General features: G+C 49.4%; 1 protein-coding gene across 6 annotated transcripts; it reads right to left on the bottom strand.

The window, feature by feature from the left end:
- Positions 1-141: 141 nt before the first annotated feature.
- MTHFSD (methenyltetrahydrofolate synthetase domain containing) lies at positions 142-21,429 on the bottom strand. Of its 6 annotated transcripts, none has more exons than XM_037142383.2 (8): positions 21,379-21,429; positions 17,563-17,666; positions 16,238-16,351; positions 13,145-13,258; positions 10,285-10,375; positions 7,043-7,155; positions 6,642-6,767; positions 142-2,554 (listed from the first exon to the last, which is right to left on the bottom strand). In XM_037142383.2, the coding sequence occupies exons 1-8, from the start codon at positions 21,392-21,394 to the stop codon at positions 2,063-2,065; spliced, it is 1,170 nt and encodes a 389-aa protein (XP_036998278.2). In that variant the 5' UTR covers positions 21,395-21,429; the 3' UTR covers positions 142-2,062. The 6 variants fall into 6 exon arrangements, with proteins under 6 accessions (XP_036998278.2, XP_036998276.2, XP_053522700.1 ...); XM_037142381.2 differs by lacking the exon at positions 16,238-16,351 and adding an exon at positions 16,092-16,205; XM_053666725.1 differs by lacking the exons at positions 16,238-16,351; positions 21,379-21,429 and adding exons at positions 16,092-16,205; positions 21,152-21,364.
- Between the last annotated feature and the right edge of the window lie 4,985 nt (positions 21,430-26,414).

Raw genomic sequence — 26,414 nt, 5'->3', positions numbered from 1 at the left:
ATGTATTTGCTGGGAGTTGTTCTTGCAGCTGGAGTGTAGCGGGACTGAAAAGCCTAGGCAGAGAAATATTTCCTGTTCTCCTGGAATGCCATTCTAATGGTGGCAAGTCAACGATAAAAACTGCAACAAAAACTAAACAAGAACATGCCAAACCCAGGGTGTATTCTGGATGGAAAAAAAAAACTAAAGCAAAGGAAAACAGACTGAGGGGGAGAGATGATTGGGTTGCTGCTCTGGGATGGGTGGTCAGAAACTGGCTGGCAGAGGGCGGGGCCTGCATTTACTGAGCAAACCTAAGGACAGTGACAATCGCTGAACAGGAACCTCTTTGGAAGTGGGGTCCAGAGGCTAGAAGGGAGAGCTCTCAGACATGGGTCCCTCGAGGCATCACCCCAACAGGAAGATGGTCTGCATCTCTGACAGGCCTTGATTCTGCTTTACTGCCTCAGGAGGAGGAAGAAAAGAGTAACAGCTCAGCCAGTGGCAGGCCGACATAACCCAGCCAATGAAAAGTCACTCCAGCCCCGGTGGGACCCCGTGGCCCAGCTGCTCAGCGGGTTGGAGCATCCTCCCGGTCCAGTCAGGACACACACCCAGGTTGCGGATTCGGTCCCCAGTTGGGGCACGTATAGGAGGCATCCAATCTACGCTTCTCTGTCTCTCCCCAGCTTTCTCTCTAAAATCAATAAAAACATATCCTTTGGTGAGGGAAAAAAAGGTAAGGGAAGAAACGAAAAAAGCCGGTACACTTTCAAACTCCCGTTCCCTCCAATCGGCTTTGTTTACAGCGCCCCTCCGAAACCCGTGAAAAACAGCTCCCTCCTTTGTTTTGGAGACTTTCACACGGTTCGTCAAACCATGTGCCCCACACTGTGATTCTTTGTTGTTCCCGAATAAGCCCCCTTTGGTGCAGAGACATCTATTTGTTTAAGGTGCACAGGATAGACTTTCTTTCTGAAGTCTCCACAGTATCTTCACTGCACAATCGGGAAGAAAATGCTTTTCCCAAGGGGGATGGAGTGCCCTGAGAAGATTTTCCTGAGAGTTTGTGCAAGGCCTGGACTCTTGAGGCTTAATAACATACTTAAAATACACTCCGTGAGACCCTCTGGTGAAAAATAAAACTTCCTATACATACACGTTTGAAAAATAAAATATCTACTTAAATGCTTATTTTGACTTTCTGCCCAGGATCAACTGCAAAAGTGCTTCTGTTTAGAAAGCACAGTTCAGCCAAAATCCAGCTTGTTTTTCAGGGACAAGAAACTGGAGGAGAAGACGTAAGGCACCGGGCGAATGGAAGTGTGGGGGCACTAGCGGGACTTTGTCTGTGGTGTAGGCTGGCAGGACTCCCTCCCAAGGCCCCCGTGTGCCCGGGCAGCTGGCCCAGAGTGCACGGCGAGGCCTGGAGGGAGGAGAAAGGCTCGACAGGTGAGGAGGGGCCGGGGTGCGACCACCCAACCAAGGGGCCGTGTCAGATAAGCTCTCCATGCCTGATGCCAGGACTGGGTGGAGACAGGTGGTCTGTACCCAGGAGGCTGACGTGCCGGGCTTCTGCCAACTGAACACAGCTGTCCCCTTGGGTAGCGCCAGGCCAAGGAGCCTGGGGCACGAGCACGGTTTCCGGTTTGCCCCGCTGTGCTCCCGCCTCTGGTGCCTGCCAGGACCTCTCCTAGCAGGACCCCCTGTCCACCCCCTTCTAATCCCCTACTGCCCCCAAATCCAGACACAAACTCTCTTAAATCACTGTCCCCATTTACTCACGCTTGTCTATTGCTCAACTGGTCCCCTAAACACTCTCAAGTGTCGCTTCTTCAGAGAAACCAGCATGGCTGGAACGTTGACTAGGCTAAAGGACGATAAACCAGAACTGAATACACTGAGTCTTCCGCCTTCTAAATGCAGCAAGCGTACCCCTGGCTCATTTCCCCTTCTCAACAGGAGACCACCAGCTCAGCCCTGAAGGCCACGACTTCCCAGAAAGAACGGAACTTTGTCAATGCAGCGCATGCACCAAGAGCCCCACTGCACCCCACTATGTAGGTCTCTGAAGTTCCACGTGTTACAGGTCAGATGGTCGGGAAACAGGGTGTGGCTCTCCAGCACGGCCACCGGTCATGTCACGGGTCCTCGGCTGCCTGGCCAGCGCCACTCTCAAGGTGCTGGCACCCAGGTGTAAGCCCTGCAGACAGGAGACAGCCCTCTGGGCCTCAGCTGGGTCCCGGTAGTGGAGGAAGGCCCTGCGCTGTGGCCCCTGCCAGGTGAGGCGCGGTGGGGCCGCGTCGCGCTCCCGGAGGGCTCTCTTCAGCTCACTCGCTCGGGCGTCCCCGGGGAGGTTCCCAACGTAAACAGAGTTGGAAGGCACGTCCTCCCCCACCTCCAGCTGCGGTGGGTTGCAGGGTCTTCTGACAGCGCTTGGGGGAGCTGTGTGTGGGCTGCGGGTTTCTAGCGCATGCTGGTGCTCATCCTGAAGGGTGACGTCTTTCCCAGCCTGCTTCTCTCGGGAGCGGAGGCTTCTGAGTATGGGAATTTTCCCCATCATCTCACAGCTGATCTGAAAAAGAAAAGCAGTTCCAGCTATTCTCAGGTGGTCTGAAAGGGACCACCACTTGGTCCTGAGGGAGGAGAAGTGGAAATCCCACGGGGACCTCGGCCACGCGTGCTCTCGGCGGCAGTCTCTATCTGTGCATGCAAGGTCACATGCGCCAACGGACTAGGTGCGAACGGTCCCACCTGGCCTCTGTGATGTGGGTCCCCCACTGCATCGGTAGCTTTGAACCCTGCCCCTGCCCTAGCTTAAGATATGCCATGGCAGCTGGCAAGAACGAGCAGCTTTCTTGTCTCCTCCAGGCCCAGAAAACAGAGAACTGAAGGCCTCCTGCCCACAGGGGAAGCAGCGGAGCTCACTGCTATGAGGCTCGCAGGGCCGCAGAGGGTGGCTCCCCTGGCAGCTCCCCAGGACAATGGTGTTTTTAAATTTTTTTAGTATTTTTGCCTCCGTACCTATCCCCTCCCCCTGATCTCTGCCATCAGGCAGGATGAGGTCTTTAACCAGCCACAGGAATCTCCTCCTCCTCTCCCTCTGCCACTGAAGGAGCATTTCTCAGAGCAATGTGTCATTGAAAACATGGGATCAAGGCAAGTCTGAAATAGAACACTACCTTCCCAAACAGTTCTAGCAATGAGTCTAAAATAATATACTCTACACAAAATGTTAAGTCTCAATGAATAGGGCTTCTATACAAAGGACATCTTTGGCTTTTTAGCCTAATGAATTAACAAAGATTTCCTGAAACCTGCAACGAAGATACCAGTAAATGGGGCTCAACCATGGAGGCGCCTGAACAGGCTGGAAGTACCTCTGCTGGGCTCCGCCCTGGGGGGCGGAGACGCTGCGAACGTCTGCCTGTTGGGTTAGGCTGAGCCCAGATGACTAAGCCCAGGCAGGATCAGTCTAGTATTATCAGAGGAATCAGGAGGCAGAAAAGGAACAGAAAAGCACTCTTCTGTCCCTTTTGACGATCCTCATCTTTAATGATACCTTCTGTCTTTACTGTGGGCACGAAGCCGGCAAACATTCAGTTGCAAAGAGGCGAGCAGCGGCCCAGACCCAGGCTCCCCCGACATGTGCACCCTGGAGTGCAGATCAGCACACGCGGAGACAGGTGCAATTTTTCTACAAAAATAAACAGTCTGACTAGCATCAGTGTTCTCATTATATTCAGAAGCCTATGTAACTTAGAGCAACGGTTCTTATTTTTGGCAGGGTGTCAGGGACCTTTGAAGGCACTGCGGTTCTCTCCCCAGAACTCCCCCACCATTCTGTATACAATTTCCCAATGTCTGTTCAAGGACTTCCAAACCACAAGTGCACAGTCCCCAGGTTAAAAGTCAAATAATTAGAGTAAGATTTAAAGAAACACAAACACCTAAGAATAGTCAAGGGACTTCTTGCAAACTGAATCGAGTACCTGGTTCTCTCTCCCAGTGCTCAGCACACAACACTCTCCACCTCAGTGAAGCCTATTCTGTGGGTCAGAGCCCTCACCGAGCAGACGCCGCCCTTGCCCCCTGGCATGGCCGTGGCCGAGGCCCCTGCGGGGAGTACCTGTCCTCTCTGGTCTTCAGAACGGCACACCGACTCTCAGCTGCCAGGGGAATGTTGTGCACAGAAGGACTGGCTCCTCTGATGCTGTCCATTTTTCAGACACACATGCAAAAATCATCTCTATGCCATGGATATCCACAAGACGTGACTACTCTTTTCAGATCAAAAGGAATTTTTTTGTCCACCATCTGTCCCTCAGCCCTTCTTTCAAACTGCCTCATCAAAGGTGATGAAATGCACAGACCGGAACCCTAGAGGTTCCGGGTTCCAGAACCCCAAACGATGACCTGAGTGCAGCCAACCCAACTCTTCCCTGTGTCCCGCTCCACCTTCTTAAAAAGTTCAGATCCTTGTGTTCTCTCAGAATATTTAAAAATGACTTAAATCGGTCACACTTCGATTTCTAAATTACTGGATCTAGTACTTAAAAAGGATGACTGAGTTAAACCTGCAATTCCAATCAGAGAAAAAATGTGACCCCATGCACAGGGAAGAACCAAATGTTACCCCAGTCCCAGCGGCGGCGGCAGTGGGTGAACACGGCGCTCCCACCAGGGCCCGCTCCGGCCGGGGGCTCCCCCGCGCGTTTCTGCCCACTGGAACCACAAAGCCCCCGCAAGCAGAAGGAAGTACGCAGGACACCTGGCCCACGGGGCGAGGCTCTGCACTCGGGCAGCAGAAATTCATTTTATTGTTTTATTTCTTTTTTAAGTATTTTTATTTTTTTAGGGAGAGGGAAAGGGAGGGAGAAAGAGAGAGAAACATCAAGGTCAAGAGCAACATCTATAGGCTGCCTCTTCCATGAACCCCAACCAGGGACCAAATCTACAACCTAGGCATGTGCCCTGACCAGGAATTGAACTTGTGACCTTTCACTTTGCAGGACAATGACCAACCCACTAAGCCACACCAGTCAGGGAAAAATTTCATTCTAAAACATGTCACGTGAAGCAAAAATATGTCCTTCTGCACACATTACAGAGCTAGAACATGCACCACTTATAAGCCGCTGAAGAATAATGAAAATGTTCTAACCACAAGGCACGAGTTCACTGAAAGTCTACAGTGTGGCCGCACTGGCGCACGCGAAGGGATCTCCAGGAGCTGCAAAGCACGAACGCGTGGCTTTCCTGCAAAGCTGTTTGTTTCCAGAGCAGTACGTTCCTTGGTTCAGAGGAATGACAAGCCAGCGTCCCTCCGGGTGCTCTTCCTCCTTGCCCCGCCCACACTCCCCCCACAAGTTCTAAAGGGAAAAACCTCCCGCCCACAAGGCTTTCAAGTTCTGAACGGACGACTCTCCGGCTCCTGGCCTTTGCGAGCTGCTTGCCATTTCTCTGCAGAGTGGCTTAGGCTGACTGACGCCTCACAGCTGACAGACAGGCCCTGCCAGCCACCGCACCGGCCGGACACTACACTCGGGACGGGTCCACACAGTGGCACTGTTCTCCTGGCCGGCAGTTAGGAACTCAACTTGCCACGTAAAATGAAAGATTTTGCCTGTTAATCAAACACAAAAAACATTCCTGTCCTTCTGTAATTAAAAAAATGGTATAAAGCAAACTTGATTTTCTTTTATGCGCTACAATCACACTTCACTGAAGCACACAGGTATCAGTCACTTATAAATATCTATTCCCTTTAATGATTACATTAACGGACTTGTCCCCTACGAATACTGTCACGCACAACATAAGCCAGAAATCTGACTCTCACGGCATCTGCTTCCAACCCAAAAGAAGAGACCTGGGTTCTAAGCTAACCTCAGCCACACACGTGTTTTATGATTTTGGATGTGTTGCATTCTTTCTGGCTCTTACTTTACTTGACTAGAGAGGAGGAGACTGGGATGGGTGATCTTTAAAATCCCTGTCATTCTAAAACTCTAGGGCATGTTTGAGCAGCTGTAGGCAAAGATAAACAGAAATACTGGAAGTATGAAATACAACTCTCCAAAATTTCTAATATGAAATACAACTCTCCAAAATGATTAGTTCTCTTACACGAGACTAAAGTTTAGCTGTTGATGAAAATGCTTTGAGGTCCCTCCAAATGCCCAAAGTGGAAAGATTCTGGTGTGAGCACACTCAGAAGAATATGAAGCCAGAAAACGTGTTGTCTCCCACAGATGTCATTCATGCTATGAAGGGGCCACCAGCTTTCCAATGATAGTATCTCTTAAGTAGTGCGCAAATAAATTCAGGTCATTAGCCCTCCTAGTAGATCTGGTCATTTCTGCCATCTATGGCTAGATGTCTTGTGCAAGGAGACCTTGAACCTGGTTGCTTATCAGGATCCCACGGGTTTGCTCAGAATCCCACAGGTTTGCAAAGTAGAGCCTTAGGCCCTTGCCTGGATTGAGTAAGAAGCCAAATTATTCAAAAGCTCACAGTGACTCTAACTACGGCCGCCCCAGGCCTGGGGACAACTGCCACGCCAGGTGGAGAACACAGTAAGAGAGGAGACGCCTCTAAGCGATGGCCCAGAGCTGGCTGCGGGACGCTGCAGCTGCCCTCGACGGCACACAGTGACCCACCTTGGACCACAGGACTCCTGCTGGTCTGGGGCGCGCGCACCCTGTGGTGATGACTCTTGTTGGAGTGAGGATATAGTCCACTGTGAGGTCGTGACCCTCGAGGAGCACTTCGGGTATGTCGACGATCTGGTCGGACAGAGGGGGATAAAGGAGCTGATGGGGAACAGGGCCCCCGTCGTGTTCGCCGCACTGCTCAGCAGGGGCACGATGCCGCCCCAGACCCCCTGGGAGGAGGAGGCCTGGCTGCTGCGTCTGAGCAAGCCCGGCCCCAGCAGCCCAGCACCACGCACAGACAGCACGGACTGAAGGCGGGCCAGCCTGCCGCTCCCCGCCCTCCTCTCCCTGCCTCCCCCCCCCCTCAGGGGAGCATGGCAGAGGCTCTGCTTGGCCACAGGAAGCACCTGGCAGTCGTGGACGATCGTGACCACTGGCGTTCCCGAGCTGACTGCTCCCATCGATGCCATCAGGGCATATTCAAGATCAGCATAGCCTTCTCCCTTGCCAATCCTCCAGCCTAAGAGACAACGCAGGGTGTCAGTCTCTCCGCAGGGTCCGGGGAGACAGTCGGGAGCAAACTTTCCATTACATCGCAGTGAAGGGAAAGACCTGGGTCCAGTATCCCTGGCCCTCCCACAGAAGCTTCCACAGAACCCTGTAGGCAGCCCACTGAAAATGGACTTACAGGACTCAGAGGAGTAACAAGGCTGAGCACACAGTGGCTATAGCACAGTGTGTGAACTGCAGACCTCTCCAACACGCTGCAAAAGGAAACAGTGCTCACATTTATGTGAGCTTTGTGTTAGCAGGACTACTTAAAAGTAAAGAAAGAATAGTTTTTAACTGATGAACAAAATAGAAACAGAGGGATGGATACATGGAACAGACTGACAGCTGTCAGAAGAGGGGACGGGGGGGACTAGATGAAAGGAGGTGAAGGGATTAGCCAAAGAACATACATGCGTGACCCACGGACACGGAAAACAGTGTCGTGTCAGCCAGAGGGAATGGGGGTGGGGCTGGGAGGACACCTGCAGTAGTGTCAACAATAATCTTTTTCATCTCTTTCCCTTGAAGGAAAAATAAAAACTCTAAAATTAGAGATACGTGATTTAGGATGGCAGAGCCTTACCTTGTAAAAAGCACTAACAGCTACCCAATTCGACCCTACAGTTCTTGAAGGAGGATGGTTTCAGCAGTACGAGCACTGTTTGTACAAATGTGTAAATAGCTGGCCCATCGAAGAGATTATTATCTGGAGCTAAGCAGGAGGAGAGAATGCAGCAAGACGGTAAACATTAAAATGGCTCTGGCTCCCGAAATGAGCCTCCACATTCATTCCTCTTGGTAGGAAGCCCAGGACAGCGCGGAAATTCTGACTTCTACATAACAGCAGCAGTAGCATCACCACCGAGAGTTCAAGCCTCGTTGCTCATGCGCCATTCTAAGACTCAGATCTAATCATGCTACTTTTTACAATTAAAAGCCTTCAACTGAGCATGCAAAGAAATAAGAGAAAGACAATTCGACAGAAAAATAGCAGAAGATATGACTAGTCCACAGAAAGAAACAAACAGATGAACAGCACACATGAGAATGTCCAACTTCATTAGTAACTAAACTAAATGCAAATGAAAGACAAATGAAATACCAGTGTTCACCATGAGATGGGTAAAAACTGAGGTTGGGTGATTCCAGTTATTGACAAGGGAATGGGGAGAGAGGCGAGGCGCACTGGGCTGGGCATGTGAGGCAGGGAACCTTCCTGACAACAGCCAACAGATTTAAAATCCACCCTTTGGTTTGGCAGTTCCTCCCCCAGAAGAGTCTCTGAAGGCCCACCCACTGGGCATATGACCAGACAATACCTCACCCTGACACTATCTGAAAGGGGGAAAAAAAAAACCCAACTCTGGAGGTGACTGAATGTCCCTCGGCCAGGGCTCTCCCTCGGAAGGAGGCCTGCGGAGAAGACTCTGGAGAGCATCTGGGCATGGCCCCACGTGCCGTGGCTGTCCCTCCTGTGAAAACAGGCATGGGACGAACACACGGCCCACACAGAGTGTGTACAACACCTGCAGTGCCTCCCACGGTGAAGGTGTCATGTACTTTGACGCAAGGAACTGCCAGCCACAGGGACCGGGGAGCAGGAGGAAGGGAATTGCGGAGGCACTGCTTTCCATGCCACTCAAGTGTCACAAGCGTGGTCACGGCGGTTTTGTTGTCTTAATTGGTGGTTATCAGGATGATGACATTTACAAAACATTGTTTCTTCTTCACCCACCCCGAGCTAAAAAGGAAAACTCCTGATGATCTTTTGAAAGAAGACATCTTTGCTAATTTCCCATTGCCAGAACATCCTGTTCCATGGCCTCAAGGCTCTGGGAAAGCTGCCCCCATCAGCAAAGGGTTCTGCTAGGTAACAGGCCCCTCCCTCTCCTCTTCCACCTGCCTCGAAAACAATGGGCTTGCAGAGCTTGCCCTGGTGCCACCTGAGATGATGGGTCGCTCCTCTGACCCCACTGACGCCCATCCTAACTTGCTCTTCTGACACCGAGCACAACATGCGGCAGTTCTGCAAGTGTCCACTCCTCCCGACCACTGTGGGCTGCTGGCCTGCCTCCTGACCTGTGGTAGGCCCGAGTGCATACCCATCCCTGATGACACAGACACAGTAGCTGTAACTGCGCACAGAAAAAACGAAGATAAAGAACTACAATACCTCACATATTAGCTCAAACAGCTGGGAAAAAAAAACAACCAGTAAATTTAAATGAAGATTTTAAAGGCCAGCATGTAAAAACAGCAAGCTCAAGACTGACTCAGAGCATCTCTCACCAACTATTTACTGGGAACCTCTCCTGAAGAATGAACTTGATTTTGGCTGATTAATTTTCAGATAGAGAGCTTTGAGGATGAGTGTCTTAGCACAGTATCTCTTTTTATCTCTTAGAAGGATGAGAGAGAACACTTTCCTAGTGGGAACCCCAAATCGCACTGTATAAACGCAGGTTTGAGGTGGGCTGATCCCACCAAAGAATAAGCAGACTGCTTTCAAAGAGCACCAAGCTGGGCATGGGGCAGAGCAGGGTGGAGGGGAAGAGGTGCCCCAGGAACCACAGGGGCCGAAGTCCCAAGGGTGGCTTGGCAGAGTGCAGGCCCCAAGCTGCTCACGCGCCTGCGTGGCCAAGCCCCAGGCCTCATGGGCAGGCGCGAGGCACCTTGTCTGGTCCAGGAGGCTGCTGCTTCATAACAAAAACAAGGTTTAGTACTTAATGTTTTTCCATTTCCTGGAGGCTCTCCAAAACCAACTATTTACTGACACACTGCAAATAAATTCAGCGCCAGTCTCAGTTAACTGAAGAACAGAGGGAAACCTCTCACCACCTGAAGAGAGATTATCTCACTTTATTTTTCCTGTTGAGAAGAGTGGAAATACTGCAAAGGTGTTGAGTGGAGCCAGGAGGGGGAGGGACGGAGTTCACTCCTCCAAATGAACGGGAGATGCACCTGGTTTGGGAGCCAGGCGCGCGTCCAGAAAACTGAGATTACTTTCCATCAGTGTCTACGAGGCGAACAGAGAGCTGGTGGAACAGCCAGCTGCAGGGGAAGGGGTCGTGTCCTGAGTTTCTATTTTTAATCTTACCTTTTTCAGAAACGGCGACAGACCCCACCACGACTAAGTCCACACGGACCCGGGAGTCCAAGCCCACGGGTACGCTGTAGTTCCTCACGCCCTGCGGACAGAGACAGGGACCTGAAAGCCTCCGCAGCCGGGAGTGGCTGCCCCACCTCCTAACTCGCAGGCAAGGAGCCATCAGGGTCCAAATCGACCCTTTGGAAGAAACAAACACTCGCACAGCCCTACGGCAAACACGCGGCCCCGCAGAAATGGCATTTCGGGAAACCCACTGTGGGACAGTTTCCTACATTCCTCCCCCTTCCCCCAGGGAAGATGCCAGGAGGAACTGGCAGCACAAATGGACAGGATATTCATCTCATAATATTCAGCAAATCATTTCTCTCCATGACAAAAAAAAGCACAGTAGCTAGAACACAAGCTCAGCAGTCATACTGATGGGTCCAGATGCCTCTGCCCCGTGACCTCAGCAGGAGGAAGCGCTCTGAGCTCCAGCGCCTCCACCTTTAAGACAGGGACACTACCACAGGGCTTAATGAACTGATGTTGGAATGATGGGATGTCACAGAGGTAAAATCTGGCACGTGAGACAAGGCCAGTAAACGTGGGTGCCGCAGTAACTCAGTATGAAACGCTGGAGGTCATGCACAGTATACTCATTTCTGAAATATTACTCATTCGACCAAAATGCACCAAAAGCACGCCCATGTGCATTAACTCGTGGAGGCCTGTACTCAACCAACAGGGAAGCCGCTATGGTCAGGATGCTGATAACAAGGCTGCAGGTGAATTCGGGAAATCGGAATGGGGCGGTATATGGAGTAGTACCTGGCAGAAGCGAGTCTCTGGGCTTGATACTGGCCCCTCTGCAGTACATGGCCAGCCACTCCCAGGAGGAGTGCATGTGGTGAGTTCGGGGGACTCCCGACAGTCAGACCAGTCAATGGCACACACCACTCCCACCATGGGGAAGCCTGTCTTTTCTTGCTCTCACAGGGGCCACAGAGGCAGGGAGCTCTTGTCCCAGGCCCTTTCCCCAGCTCCATGTTAAAGGGCTGTCTGGCAGCCCTGTGAGCAGACAGCTGTCTGGGGGTTTCTGTTGAAGAACTGGCTGTCACATTTCCTCTTACCTCATGCGGTCAGCCTCGCTTGGTAAATCTAGCCAGACAGAGCATGCCCGACCAGGGGTCTCCAGGTTCTCTAAGGTCGTGTGCAAATCAACAAAAAGAATACATGATGCGCAGAAAGACTCATCACGTGATTAACACACTTTTCAGTCTGCCCGCAGGGGTGGTCACCAGAACACTCCTTTGTCACAGTAAATACAAAGACAATGGTGACAGACACAGGGGGCTGAGGCGGTGAGGGACAAACTCAGAGATGTACCTGCCAAGAAATAAGGCACTATCAAGTGTCCCGGGTGGACATGCCCCGTGGCAGCATTTCCACCCCTGCTTGGTAAGCAGAATAATGACCGCACCAAAATGTGCATGTGCACACAGAGGTGGCTGCCGGGGTCTCTCTCCACTTTACCATTTCCCCTACGCTGTGAAGTACGTGAAAATCTTTTGGGGTTCATGGCTCTGGATCTCTGATTTCAGTGTAGTATCTCACGTTATCAAAAAGCCCGAGCTCTGCCGTTCAACCCTTATAAAGTCCTGTCATGAGAACTGGCCCGGCTCCCCTGGGCCCGGCTCCACTTTCAGGAGAACATGCGTGGGACCAGTCGGGGCCAGCACTTCATGGGGACCTCCTGGCAGTGAGCAGAGTGGTGGCCACCTTCCAGAGAGGAAAGGTACGCTGTCATGGGTGCTCTGACCTGGACCTGAGTTCCAAGAAAAGACTGCTGACCGGTCATGAACCTGGGACCTACACTGATCACATTCCCTGTGAGCTCCAAGACACACAGGCTCAAATCTGTGGCCCCTATTCCCAAGTGCAGTCAATCAAAAGGTTTGCATTTCTGAGCAGCGACCAGAACCATTTCTGTCTTTTATTCTTCTACCCTTATTTTTCCTTTCACTTCTTCTCCCACACATATTTTATTATTTTATTTTATAAATATTATTAAAGCCACATCGAATTCTATTTCTGGAATAAAACAGGTTATCAATAAATAACAATAAAGCATTTAGTTTTTTACATTAGACTTAAGTAGAAAATCCCTTATAAAAGGAGTATCTTGATGCTCTATTTTTAATTCCAGTAAATTAAGAAATCAAATGACTTGAGTGTACTCTAGGACTCTGAAATGCCACCAAATTCTATTTCTTTATCTGTAAAGTACAGGACGGATTCCACTGTAATGCACCCTAATGTAATACTTAGACACACTTTGGTTTTACTACATTGTGAGACGCTCAGGAAAATCTTATATACATACAAGATATATATTTATACCTATCTATATTAATTACACACACGCACACTCTCTTTCTCTCTCTCATTAATTTGGAACTGTAAGGCAATTTCCTATTGAACGCATTTTGGAAATTCTACCTGGTGCTCCGGTTGCTCTGGAGGCTGTGATGCAATGCCGCGGAGCACTGAACCTGTCACAGACTGACACTAGAGGGCGCCGGAGTGCTGGCTAATTTGTTTTCCCTTTTCCTCTTAAACAGAATTTATAATTTGCCAGCTTGGTGCAAAATAGAAACCAAGTTACAAAAACAGAATCCATGTATTCATAGTTTCTCTCCTTGGCTCCCTTAATGACAGGATTGCTGAACACTTTAACATCTCTGTTCACTTGACTTTGTTAAAAATAAATTTCAAACTTTGTGGTGTATTTTATGCTATTCCAATGCACCGGAAGTTGCAGCTGAGAAGGTTCTCTCCTTGGTGAGTGAGTGCTTCTCGCCCTTACCTGAGAGGTGGCGCATTTCCGCAGGATGTCTTTAGTTGCCCCAGGGGGTGGTGTGATCCTATTAAATAACCCTGTTCTCAGCCGTGGAGTTGGAACCAACAGTGTTTTTTTGCTCTTTAAAAAACAAAACAAAACAGTAAATTACAAAATGAAATAGGAACTCTCTTGAGTATGTTTTTAACATTTCAGGAATGGAAGCAAGTTACCATGATTTGCAACTTTTTGCAGTGTGCCAAGGAAATCACTAGCTTGCAAACAAGTAAACTACGCGTGGGGGTCACTACTTCACCCCACCTTAGGATGAAAAGCAGGGCATTTGTTACACTCGCCAGTTCTCCTTCACTTGCCAATGAAAATTGTAACAGGTAAAAAATGACAATATGAATCCAAACAAAGGTCTGTCTTACAAAACTTCCAACCGTAACTTTCCTGTGTCGCCTGTTCTGAGCATTAAGTGCTATACAGTTACTGTTTCCATATGAAGCTAGAAACTATAGCTGCATTAATAACGTTATTCCATTAAGCACTTCTATCTAGTTTGCTGTTCAATTCGCAGCCTAATAGGTCAGCACTTGATACAATCAGTATTTTACACTGACCTCTGTCGACAGCTCTTTTCTTCTATTTAGTTCTCAGACTGTCAGAGTGCGGGCCCCGGGCAGCAGCAGCTGCAGAAACCCCTGGGCACTGGTTAGGAAGACCAGAAGCTCTGGGGGCAGGCAGGCCCGGGGCCCTGCTTCAACTCGCCCGCCCAGTCATTGGACATCGGGGACATGGGGAGAACCACTGCCCAAGGGCATCTCTGTAGATGAAGCAGGGGTAGGCTATCAGGCAATCACAAAATTTATAAACAATTCTTTGTGTAAAAAATAGTATATTTTAGTTTTTGTGCAGGAGATGGCAGCCTGAGACCAACAAAAGACCTATAAAATCATAGTCTGGCTTACCTAAACAGGAATTTTTCAACCACAAGAGTCTTTTCAACACCATAATGAGCACATCTTGTTTTCCGTTGTAGTGTTAAGTAATTTGGGTTCATTTCATTTGCAGTCTCTGGATGACTCTGGTTCCTCCCTCTTTTTGGGAAGCTGCTCACCCCACAGCTCAGCGGGTCTCAACCCCAGCTGCACGTTAGCATGGTCTGTGGGACTGGAAGACTCAGCAAGGTCCAGGCGGCCTCTGACTCAGATCCTGACGTGGGCAGCAGATCACCTCCAAGCTCCCTGGAGGGCACCAGCCTGCGGCTGGGGCTGGCGAGGGCGGCCCAGGCCAGTGGCTCTCAAACACCATCAGGTGCTCACTAAAAACAAACTTCAATTCCAGGCCTGGGGTTGAGCCTGGGAAGGTCTGCATCCCTGCGCACAGGCCACTGTGTCCCCAGGTGTGGCCTACGGCTGTATGCAACACCATCCTCGCCTGCGCTCCAGTGGGACTGTGGAGCTTCCTAGGTGATTCTCAACTCGCTGAAGTCTAGAGAGGGACTGGTCACCCTGCAGCACGGCGGCCACACGTGTCATTGTGTGTTTTTGCTCCTGCGTCCCTGTGCTCAACACAGGACCAGAAATGCAGCTCAGCCACTTATTTCCCCTAAATAAATAAAATGCCAGTGAGGGCTCAGCTGTACCACCCTGTCACCGGGTTGCACTCCCCGCACAGGCTGCCTGGGCCAAGTCTAAAACCTCCAACACATTCAAGGCCTGTGATTTTGTGCTCAGGGGCTGACAGTAAGAACAACCTAAGCCTCACATAAGCCAAGAGCTGGCTCTGGTCCCGAAGTAGGACACAGTCCTGGGTCCGTGGTTCCTGACATGGGGCTCAGCCAAGACACTTGACCTGTCTGTGTCTGGTTTCTTCCATGTCACATGGGAACAGGGACCAGACCGCTCCTGCAGGGTTGGGTTGTTGGTAAGATTCATGGATGCAGGAAACTGTTCAGATAGAAATGTGCCTCGCATGTAACTGCCCACTATGGGTCCTTCACCGCTGCTGCTACTATTATTGCCTCTAGTTCATTAAAGTGATTTATGGACCAGGAAAATAAGGCTGGCAAGAAAGAATGGTTCCAGAAAAGCCTACCAGAGGCCCCTCCTGGGGCTGCACCGCAAACAGAAGATGATTTCCTACACTCAACAGTTGAAAGAACCAGAGCAGCATGGCTACGCCCCTCTGTCCCTGGTATTCATTGCACCACGTGGGATGGAAGGGGCCCTGCACAGCCACGGCTTCTCAGGAGCTGCAGGGGAACCCAGGGACCCTGGGGCCGTGGCAGCGCAGACAGCATCCCAAAGCCCAGACCCTGCACTGCGGCCTCAGCGCCGCACTCCAGTATCAGCAAAGCAGTATCACCGCTGCTCAGAATTAGTGGTTATCTGAACGTTACTGCTTTTACAGTTTTGTTTGTACTTAATTTATATGCTTATTTTTATCATCACATAAGAGCTGTGAGCATTAAAATTTATATCAAGGTTTATGTTTATACTTACTGAATTGTAAGAAATTAATTTAAAGCAACCCTGGAGAAACTTTTTTTCTTCAAAGGGGCCTGTAAAGCTAAGAAACACTGTTCTAGTTTATATATTTTGGGGACTCACATCAGATTCCTTACTCACAGGTTATGAAGTTTCAAAGAACTATAATATTACAAAGGTAGCAGAAGGAAATAAAGGTATTAGAATCTTTCCCTTCTGATGGAGCACATCTGAACTGAGAAGGCCTCAATGTCATTTGGAATGTCCATTACCTTTGAATTTAGAAACACTTAGGACTTCCAACTGACCTACTGCTAAACATGTGAAAGGCTTCAAGATTGTTTCAACAAAACAACTCCAGGGCGTGTTCTGCGTGGGAAGGAGTCAGAAGAACCATCTTCCTAAACACAGGACTGCACACATTCACTGGCCACCAGCACCGGCCGGCCGGCCGGCCAGCGGCGGGAACATGGAATTACCTGCAGAGCCAACAGCCGCACACCTTCCAGTGGTTTATCGGGGTCCACTTTGACTTCCTGCGTTCTGGCAAAAACTTCTAGGTCTTTGATGTTTTGGCAAGCCAGATAAGAGCCCTGGTCAGGCAAACAGACAGAGTTGCACTTACGTCGAGGACGAAGAAGCGAGCATTTTTCTGAGGAGCATCAGGGTTGACTTTAATGGTTCTGGCCATTCTGAACTCCTGCAAGCGTGGGAAATGCTCGGCGGCCCGAGAAGCACCCTGTTTTCAAATGCAGTTAAACGTTATCGAGAGGATAGCTGCCGCCTGAGCAGTTTGCTCCAGGGTCCCTCCAGACAGGCAAAAGCACTAATTGTGAAACAAGGTTTAGGAGTCACCCAAAGAAACATCTAAGAAGGCAGTCAGGATAGAAGGGGGCTGAGAAAGCTAGCCTGGCCCTGATTTATTACTGAAATAAAACACACACCCCCGCAAAGTGTACAAATCACGTGAAAGCTTAATGACTTGTCACAAAATGAACACACCTGTGCAATCATCGCCTAAATCAAGACGGAGAATATAAATCAAGGTTACAGTGCTAACTGGGAACCTCCAACCCTGTCCTAGTTGATTTCCTTTTTAAAGATTATTACTGATTCTGTGCATTTTTCCCTGTACTTCAGTACATTTCTCTCCCTGGGGTAACAAGCACTAAAACAAAACAAAGTAGCAACGCAAACCATCCAACAGAACAGCTGTTCAGGACAGGATGGCCTCAGAACCAGCTCTGCTAAGGCCCAGAGAAGGGCTGGGGCTTGCTTCTTGGGAGCCAAGCTGGGGTGAGAAAGTCCAGCCAAAACGGGGGTGATGACAGGCAAAGGGGCCACATCCTCCGGGCCGGGCCTGAGAGCAATCAGTGTATTTTCAAAACGTGCTTTCTTTTCCTCTTGGAAAACATCTATGCCAGAGATTAGGAGCTATGTACACTGCCTCTCTCAAGCAAACTCTTTCCTATCAATACTATCCTAAAGAGACATATTTGATTCTCTTCTAATTGGAACAGTTAGAGGCCCACATCATCAGGAACTGGTGCAGGCTGCCTCTTTCCAAAGGTGCTAGCAGTGGGGCTTCTGTCCCAGAGCATGTCCCCCTTACTGTCCTTAGGGAGCCAACTCTGTGAAAAAGCACCACAATAACACGCTTCCAGGATAAGCAGACATTTCACTCTGCATCGGATGGTAAACAGCAGACTGAGCACCACCCCATGACAAGGGACAACCAGCCAACCCACGCTGCAGAGACAGGCAAGAGGCCCTGAGTGAAGCCTAAGTAACATAAGGGACATCTCCAAACACAAAGCCACCCCAGCCTGGTGGTTTGGATCTCAAGCCACCTCTGTTTGCCAAATTTGAATCCACCATGAAACATGACGGTGACTGCCTTACTGTTATTCATGTAGGAACACCCTCTTTCCCTTTTGAATGCTCCAGTACCTTGAAGTTGGGAATCCTGTGATGAACAGGTCGAGGAAAGTCAGCTATATCCTGTGATTCCATGTAGTCCCAGATCTGCTCACGAATGTCCTGTTTGGAAACACCTGCCGCAGCAAGGGCGTGCCTCATCAAACGGCAGGAAGGAATCCCACAGCACACAAATCCCAGGTAATCCCGTGTCCTACCGCGTGCCTGCTGCAGCCGCACCCTGTACCCCACCCCCTCCCAGGCCAGACCAGGCTCTCGGGCTTCTGATCTCTACGTCATCAAATCAGGGTTAGCGGTAAGTTTCTACACCCATGACTCAAGTCCAAAAATAGAGTAAACTCAACATAATCTAAATGTTTAACCTGGTTCTACTAACCTGTGGTAGTAGGAGAGCAAAATGCAACCCAGACCACGTAACCCAGCATTTGCTCTGCTCAGTCACGGCACTGTCATTCAACACTGTTTAGTCTTGAAATAGCTGATTAGTTACTCTTGCTGTAAATCCAGGAAGCTTGCCTTAACCCTCAGTGATTTGTAAACCAGCTATTATGTGAGATTACCAACTACAACCCCTTTGTTAGTGTGGGAATCTTTTCTTTCATATCCAACTTTGGAAATGCAATTTTAGGTAACACATATATTTTGACTGGGGCAGTCCTAATAAAATTTGTATTAACTCTGGGTGAAGAAATATAAAAAAAGTTTCCAGATAGGTAGAAAAAACAAAACCAGCATATTCATATTGATACATTTTAAAATTGATACAAAATAAAATATTTTTTGTTGGTCCAAAAGGATAAACTTGTACAGTTTGTTTCAAATCACTTTGATATCTACTATTTAGTTTATTTTCATAACAACTTAGTATTGGGTCAGTGCTGTGAATTATGTGGTAATCTCACTTACTCATACACTCTTACTACCAACCTAGAAGTAGATCCAGTCCCCAAGGGTAACTTACAATGAAATTATACCCCAAAGTCTCTGTAGCGATGTATCAACATCGTACTTGATGTGCATCTGACACTGGCAGCGAAAAGCCAGCCTCTTCTTTTCAGAGACTGTAGGTGGTGCTCACCATAACTAAACACACCCAGACTCTGAATCTGAGCTTCTGCACACAGTGCTTGTGGCTGGGGCACCTCTCATCACTCAGGCAGGAAGGAGGGGCAGGTTTAACCTCTCAGGTCCTCAGTCTCCCTTAAATGAGAGGCGGCTGCTCAAAAGTAACACAAGGGCCCTGGCTGGCATAGCTCAGTGGATTGAGCATGGGCCTGCGAACCACACGATCGCAGTTCAATTCCCAGTCAGGGCACGTGCCTGGGTTGCAGGCCAGTTCCCAGCTGGAGACTCACAAGAGGCAACCACACATTGATATTTCTCTCCTTCCCTTCCTCTCTAAAGATAAATAAATAAAATATTTTTTAAAAAAAAGTAACACAAGGGAGCAGCCCCGCAGCCAGAGAAAGTTGGGAGTCACCTAGCTGGGCAGGGGGTGGGGCAGGCAGCGGGCTCTCACCATGAATATTTCTGAATTGTGTGGCTTCGAATCATGTGAATAAATTATACTCTTAACAGCAAAGCCTCCTTCCTCAATGTATGCCAGGCTCCACGTCCTTCCCCTAAGGCAATTGGTGCACCTGTTTCTTTTAGCGCATTCTTCCCCGGGTATCAGGCTGCACACAGGAAACATTTCTGTTCTCACCCTGGTTTTATTTTCCCCAGAGTGCACTATCCTGTAGCATATGGCTACACACTGCTCTGCACTCTGTTGTTTTTGCTCAGTATCTTGTAGATTAGTCCGTATGCACATAAAATGCACCCTCTTATTTTTTTCAGTTGCACAGTATTCCACTAGATGAGCAGGTCAAAATTTACTCAAGCAGTCCCCTAATGGGCAGTAAGTGGTTTCCAACCTTGTTACTGATACATGCGTTCACATCCATCTGACCATTTTGTATCAATCTGTGAAGCCTCTATGTGTAGTTCTAAGGTGTAAGAGCCATGGCTAAAGGCTTCTACTGCTTATGCCCTCAGACTGGACCTAGATCCCCTGGCATGGCATGCATGCAAGACCCTTCCCAGCTAGACCCCAAAGCCTCCTGGAGCCTACTCCAAACTGTCCTGGTGCCTCTTAACTCTAGCTATGCTTTTGAACCACTCCAGAAATCAAAAACGCATACTCAGGTATGCTTAGGGAGTACACGAATTTCTACAGATGCAGGCCAAAATTATACTGCTGTCAGCCTGGGCAGGACTATAGGGGCAGCGTCCAGCACTCGGCTGTTCTTTCCAGCTGGGAGCTCTGCACCTCCTGGTCTCTGCTGGAAAGTCTGCTCAGCTCCCTGTCTCTCCGGCAAACCCCATCTTCAAGGCCCAGCTTTGGCACCACCTACAGAAGTCTCCCCTTCATTCTGCTCCACAGTTCTGCGGATCCCTCTGCTGTAGGGGGTGAAATGAGCTGCAAACCCCTGCTGGCCACTTCAGCTTCATCTCCCATCATTCTTCACTTCAAATTCAAAAAGTGGCTCAACCAGTGTAGGTCCCTGGTTGAAGGACCTACACTCAACCACCCAGGTCCCACCAGACGTGTAGGTCCCACACGTCTGCCACCTCTCTCTTTCAGGACTTAGTACTTCCTCTTCTCTCCTCTCTCCTCCTCCCAGGTCCAGCTACTGCTCTTGCTTCAGAACAGGCTGAGCTGCTACCTCCCCCGAAGAGCATTCTCTGAACACTCAATTGCAGACAGATATCCTCTCTTTAAGAAGGCAGAGCACCCTCACTGTTGGCGTGTTTTTTTTTTCAAACAGAAACAATGACACTGATATGACTGTCATAAGGCTTTACATCACCACTTTCACTAACAACCCAGAGGTCCTACTACATCCCCGGCACTGTGCGGGGCACTGTGGGATACAAGAAGTGTAGACATCAGGACCCTTAACAGAGTCAATTAATCACAGAGGTTTGAGCACTCCCATTTGAGTGCTAATTGGGAGGAGATGGAGAGAATAAAAGGTCACATCCTTGCCCTTGGAAAGTTATGAAAACATAGGAAATGATTAGGATAATAAAAGGTGACATATATTAATGTGTGAAATGCCTGAACCTTGTTCTGTAGTGGACTGTCAGGTCAGCTTGGGTTTTCCTTCTACTCTTCCTTGTACCTCTAGCTGAGCTCCGTCCTGGCACTTGGCAGGCATCCTCCCCGAAGGTCTTTTTTCTCCCTCTCATTCCATTGTACTAACAGCAACTCTTTACTGTGCAGTTCACATGCTGCACGTGCAGTAAGGACTGAAGTGACAGACCCTGGCACGCTGTCCGCTCTAGTATGACCTTAGCCAGGCAACCCTGCAACCCATCACCAAAGCCCAGGCGCTCTGGGGCGAGCCTCCCCAGTGCCTGGTACATCCAAGGCCTCAAAAAGCGTTTAGGAGGACAGTGATTAAGTGCGCAGCGTTTTAGTTCAAGTGGTGTCCGGTCCTGCCCCTGCCAGCAGCTGGAACCTCGGTTTCCCGTTCTGTGAAGTGAAAATTATATAGGAGGGCAGATCTCACGGGAGTAGATGAATGGTACGGGGCGAGCGGACACCACCACCCACCCAGCAGGTAGCGCTCCTTCCTCTGACCGAGTCGTCACCGAATCCCGCCAGGGTCCGACCTCCGAGCCCCGCCCTCCGTCCCATTCCTTTCTCTGCGGCGGTTCCTCTACATTATCCTTTGTGACTCCTCCACGCGACCCTTCTGTCGGCCCCCCAGTGGTTCCTCCACAGCCCAGACCCTCTCTGCGGCTGCCCCACACCCCAGGGTCTCTCCCACGAAACCTCACCCGCCCTGGACTCCATAGCGACGCAATCCAAGCGCGACTCCTTCCCGGGCGGGGTCGGCACAAAATGACGTCACCCGCGTGCGCTCTCCCACGCCTGCGCACTTGCCGCGAAGGGGGCTGGGCGATGTCGCGGGGGAGGCCAGGTGGGAGCGGACTAGGAGGAAAGTCCCCGAAGGAGACTGTGGTGTTTTGGGTTGTTTGTGGAGGACGCCTGCATTGAGCGTCTGCTCCGACGTCCGTTTGCTGGGTGCTGGGTCCATGGAAGTGAAGAAGCCCCTGGCCTCTCGTATCCCATAGCCAATTCCAACATGTCCTGCCCTTTTAATCCCTTTAATACCCAGAGGTTGCCTCCTGCGGGAAGCCGCCTTGATTGCTTCTCCAGAATGAGACTCCTCTCCTCTGAGACCTGCAAACCATTGCTGGCAGGCTGATGGGGTGGAATTCACCAGGTCTGGGGTAAGATGCACCCCAGTCCCCGGGTGAGTCGTCAGCGGGCTCTGAGCCGGCCACACTTTGGGCCCACACCCCTTAGATGTTATTGTGGCCTCTGGATCTCTTGGAGATTGAAAAAACGTTTGCTCGTATACATCATTCAGTCATTTATTGTCTCATTCATTCAACACACAGGATGAGTTGATCAGAGGGCCGTTGGAAGAGACGGGGCTGAGTGGACAACCAAGTCCATGGCCTCACTGTGTACAGTCTAGCTGAAAAGATGAGGAAGGTCAGTTTGTCCTTGTATTCATGTATTAGGGGGATAACCCCTTCCCCTCGAACAAAGGTGGGGGGAAACCAAGCCAATAGTACCCACTCCCTATGAGAGATTGCATACCTGTAGGAACATCATGTACAGCTCATCAGAATTACTCAAGAAGTGTACCTACTTTTCACAATTATATGTATATCCAGTATTTCATACAATCCTCACAACAAACTTGTGAATAGACAAAGCATTTTAATACTCATTTTACAGATATGCAAAATGAGTTTCTGGGTGTTCCAGTGACTTTACTCAAGGTCTCACAGAACTGATCCCATGCCCTTTACTTTCATCAGATAGAACGTAACAGTAGTAAACAATGCTACTATTGTGCCAGGCTCTGGGCTAAGTGCCATAGAGGTCATATCTAAATGTGATCCCCTTGACAACTCTAGGCGGCAAATGTGACTGGCATTCTAGGGAGGAGGAAACAGAGACTCAAGGTGTTGAAGAACCTTGTCCAAGGACGCCCAAATGGGAAGGGACAGAGCATGGCGTAACCTTTGCTGTGGTTATTGCAAATCTGTGGCTCCTGATCACAACTCTGCATGCCTAGGTGGTATCCACAGCACTAATATATAAGGACATTAGCAGGCCTTAATGCTACATGGAAGTGGCCGTGTCTTCTACCAGGCTTACGAAAGGAGTACAATAGAAGGTTACAAAAAGGTTACAGAAAGGTTGGGTGTCCCTTCCTACTTTCAGGAAAGTGCAACAGATCTTTGGAAAGTATTTTATGCAAGATGACCTGGCTCCAGCAGCAGGAACATGCGAGACTCAATGTTAGCCGGCTGCGCTCACAGCACAGACCATGCACCTAGCCAACAGCCCAAGTCCCTCAGGTGGCCAGGCCAGTATGTCCCCCTGATGGTAACACAACACCAAGACCAATCTCCCCCAGTGGCAATTTTACAAAGCGAGGTGCCAGAGGAAAGGATATTCTATGTAGCTCTTTTATACCAGATTTCCATGTTACAAATGTCCCCAAATTCTGGCACATAAAAGAATAAATAATTATAAAAGAGATGCCTTAGAAGAAATGAGCTGGCTCTCTTGTAAAAATATATTCTAGAACTTAAACCCAAATGCTTCAAACTTGATTATATATGTAAGCTTGCATTTGGTCACTTGAGAATTTTTAAAAATACACTTTATTGTTTAGAGCCATTTGAAGTTCATAGCAAACTTTAGAAGAGGGTGCGGAGAGTTGCCACACACCCTTGTTCCTCCAACACGACCTACCCCGCTATCCACACCCTCCAGTACAATGATACTGTTGAAATGGATGAACCTACACCGATACATTGGTATCACCACAGACTGAAGGCTTGTGTGCCCCCAGATTAATATGCTGCAACCTAATCCCCAGTGTGATGGTGTTAGCTGTGGGGCCTGTGAGGGGCCGGTTAGGACATGACACAAAGCCTTTATGAAAGGGACTCCACAGAGCTTCCTATCCCTATCACCTTAGAGGACACAGCAAGAAGGCTGTCTGTGATCTCAGAAGAGGGCCCTTACATTGATCTTGAACTTTCATGCCTCAAAAACTGTGAGAAATAAGTGTAGTTTAAGCCACCCAGTCTATGGCAGTTTTGTTATGGTAGCCCCAGCTAAGACACAACCAAAGTCCCCCATTTACGTGAGGCTTCACTCTTGGTGGTGCACATTGTGTGGATTGGACAAATGTATGATGGCACATACCCATCATTATAGGATCACACAGAGTAGAGTCACTGCCCTGAAAATCTTCTGTGTTCCACCTGTTCCTCCCTCCCTTCCTCTACCCCCTGGCAAACACTGATCTTCCTGTGGTCATAGTGTTGCTTTTTCCCGAATGTCATAGAGCTGGACTCACACAGTAGGCGGACTTTTCATGTGGCTTATTTCACTTTGTAATAGGCCTTTAAGGTTCCTCCGTGTGTTTTCAGGGGTTAATAGCTCATGCCTTTTCAGTGCTGAATACTGTTCCATTGTCTGGATGTGCCAGTTTATTTACCTGTTCACCTACTATAGGACATCTTGGTTGCTTCCAAGTTTTGGCAATTATGAATAAAGCTGCTATAAACATTGATGTGCAAGATCACTTGAGGACTTTGAAGCTTCTCATATGCATTTCCTTATGAATTCTTACAAGTGCTTTAGAACCTGTCTACAAGAAGTACAGTGAAAACAGTAAGTGGGTGAAAAGCTTGGCATGGAGTGCTGTGTGACTTTGGATAATTAACGCCACCTCTCTGAGCATCAGCACCCTCTTCTGGAAAGTGTGGAGGATGGGCTGGGCTGCTACACCGGGAGTCCAGGCCACTGTGCCTGCCCAGCCCTCAGCAAGCACATTATAGATGTTTGCTTTCATTGTTCCATAACAATCCTGTTAGATCGCCAGGAGAAGGGAGGTCGTGATTCACCCAAGGTGCTGGGGCACTGAGAGCCAAACTCTCCGCGGTCTGCTTCCGACATCTGCCCTTCCAGTCCCCTACATGTCACAGGTATGGGCTTAACACATGGAACGTCACATTCATCTTTGAGCTCTGACTTCTCCCTGCACCATATTCACATACACACACACACACACCCTCAAGCACTAACAAGAAAAGGAAAATAAGTGACTAATTCTAGTAACAGCAAAGGCTGGCTGGCTCCTGAGCAGCTAGAAGTTTCCTTTCCACCTTCAGGCGTTCCTCTGTCAACTGGCTCTGCTCTGAGCTATGTGCACCGTCCCATCCTGCGGATCAGGTGAGGCCTGTCCATCAGCACCTCACATTTCACGGGAGATTATACTTTGGCAAGACAAGGATAACTGAAGCGTCATAATGATGCTCTGCCATTCCTACTGCCACCACCCAGGCCAGAGATGTCACACACCACAATAGCCTTCTGCCTCCCCATTCTGTCCCCTCCCTGAGTCTGCCTCCTCCTCCCATTCCTTCTCCTCTTCCTCTCCCTCTTCCACTTTCCCTTTCTTGCCCTGTGTACACCTGGATTCCACCTGTACATCTAGCTGTGACCTTGTGGCTCCCCACTGCCTCTATCTGGCAGAACACAAACTTTTCAACTGGACAATCTAAGCCTTGCTTGACCGCTAATTTGCACGCAGCTTCGCCTCTCAGCCCAACGACAGTACATCCCTATGGACTCAGCCCTGGCCTTCTCCTGCGGCTGGGTTCCGTTCATATTTTTCCCATCCTGGAAATGTCACCCCTCCTCCTCCCACGATTTTCACAGGCCAAAAATCCCACCCCAAAATGGCCTGAAAACTCTCAGGAGGGAGGGTAGGGAACCAACAAACTCCTCTGACAAAGCTGGGAGTCAACAAACGTGAAAGTTGATGGAAGAAGCAGTGAAAGCGAAGAGGCGTTAGGTAAAGGCATAAAAGGAACCTGCAGAGGAACTGGGAAAAAATCTCTATGGGAAGCTGTGCAGGGGCGGAGGGAGGGTTCTGGCATCCTCAGGTGAACCCAAATGCTAATTTAAAGTCCACACACTTTGCAGCAGGGATAACTGGGAACCACGTGGGTCATGTTTTCAATTGCCACCCCACCCGGCACACAGGAACCAGCCAATTTCTTCTAAGTAAACTTATTACCATCTTTAAACACAGAGCGGGAAGTCACAGGATCACAGAGAGCATCACCGAGAAAAGAAATAGCAACAGAGTCTATTTTTTCCAGAAACAGTGGTAACTGCCAGAGGAAACGGAGAGAAGTTAATGCCTCCGAGTTGGGGGAGGGGCGTGGCAAGAAGATGCTCTTTTCGTTTTAACTCTTCGGTACCGTCGGAACTTTAACCATGTAATTAATGTATGACGCTCATGCTCTTTTAAAATCAGTAGAGCCCTGACTGGTGTGGCTCAGTGGGGTGGGCGTCAATTTACGGACCCAAGGGAGCAGTTTTGTTCCCTGTCAGGGCACGTGCCTGGGTTGTGGGCCAAGTCCCTGGTTGGAGGCTGCCGATCCATGTTTCTCTCACAGGTTGGTGTTTCTTGCTCTCTTCCCTTCCTCTAAAAATAAATAAATACAGTCTTTAAAAATAAATAAATAAAATCAGTATCATTTCTTCCCTATTTCAAGCTGCCAGCCATCATTGGTATGTCTGTGTCTGGCACTGAGCAATGGCAGGGTGGAGTGCAGACTTCCTCCTGTGGGCCCCTTTACTGTGGGCCCCCTTTACTGTGAGCCCCCTTTACTGTGAGCCCCTTTACTCTGGGCCCCCTTTACTGTGTCCCCCCCTTTACTCTGGGCCCCCTTTACTGTGCCCCCCCTTTACTGTGGACTTTAAT

This window comes from Artibeus jamaicensis, unplaced genomic scaffold (genome assembly GCF_021234435.1).
Source record: "Artibeus jamaicensis isolate MK-2021 breed Jamaican fruit bat unplaced genomic scaffold, CSHL_Jam_final contig_464, whole genome shotgun sequence".
Taxonomy (NCBI): Eukaryota; Metazoa; Chordata; class Mammalia; order Chiroptera; family Phyllostomidae; genus Artibeus; species Artibeus jamaicensis.
Note: the sequence above shows the minus strand (reverse complement) of the source record. Positions and strands in the feature narration are given on the sequence as shown.

Bases quoted from the DNA above. Each gene is read 5' to 3' on its own strand.
- MTHFSD (XM_053666723.1), bottom strand. From the start codon at position 17,975: ATGCTGGGTTACGTGGTCTGGGTTGCATTTTGCTCTCCTACTACCACA. The intron at 13,259-16,237 runs GTAAGTGCAACT...TGTTTTTTAAAG, and splicing joins CTCGCTTCTTCGTCCTCGAC to AGCAAAAAAACACTGTTGGT. The intron at 2,555-6,641 runs GTGGGTCACTGT...TTTCTTTTTCAG, and splicing joins CAGGAGTCCTGTGGTCCAAG to ATCAGCTGTGAGATGATGGG.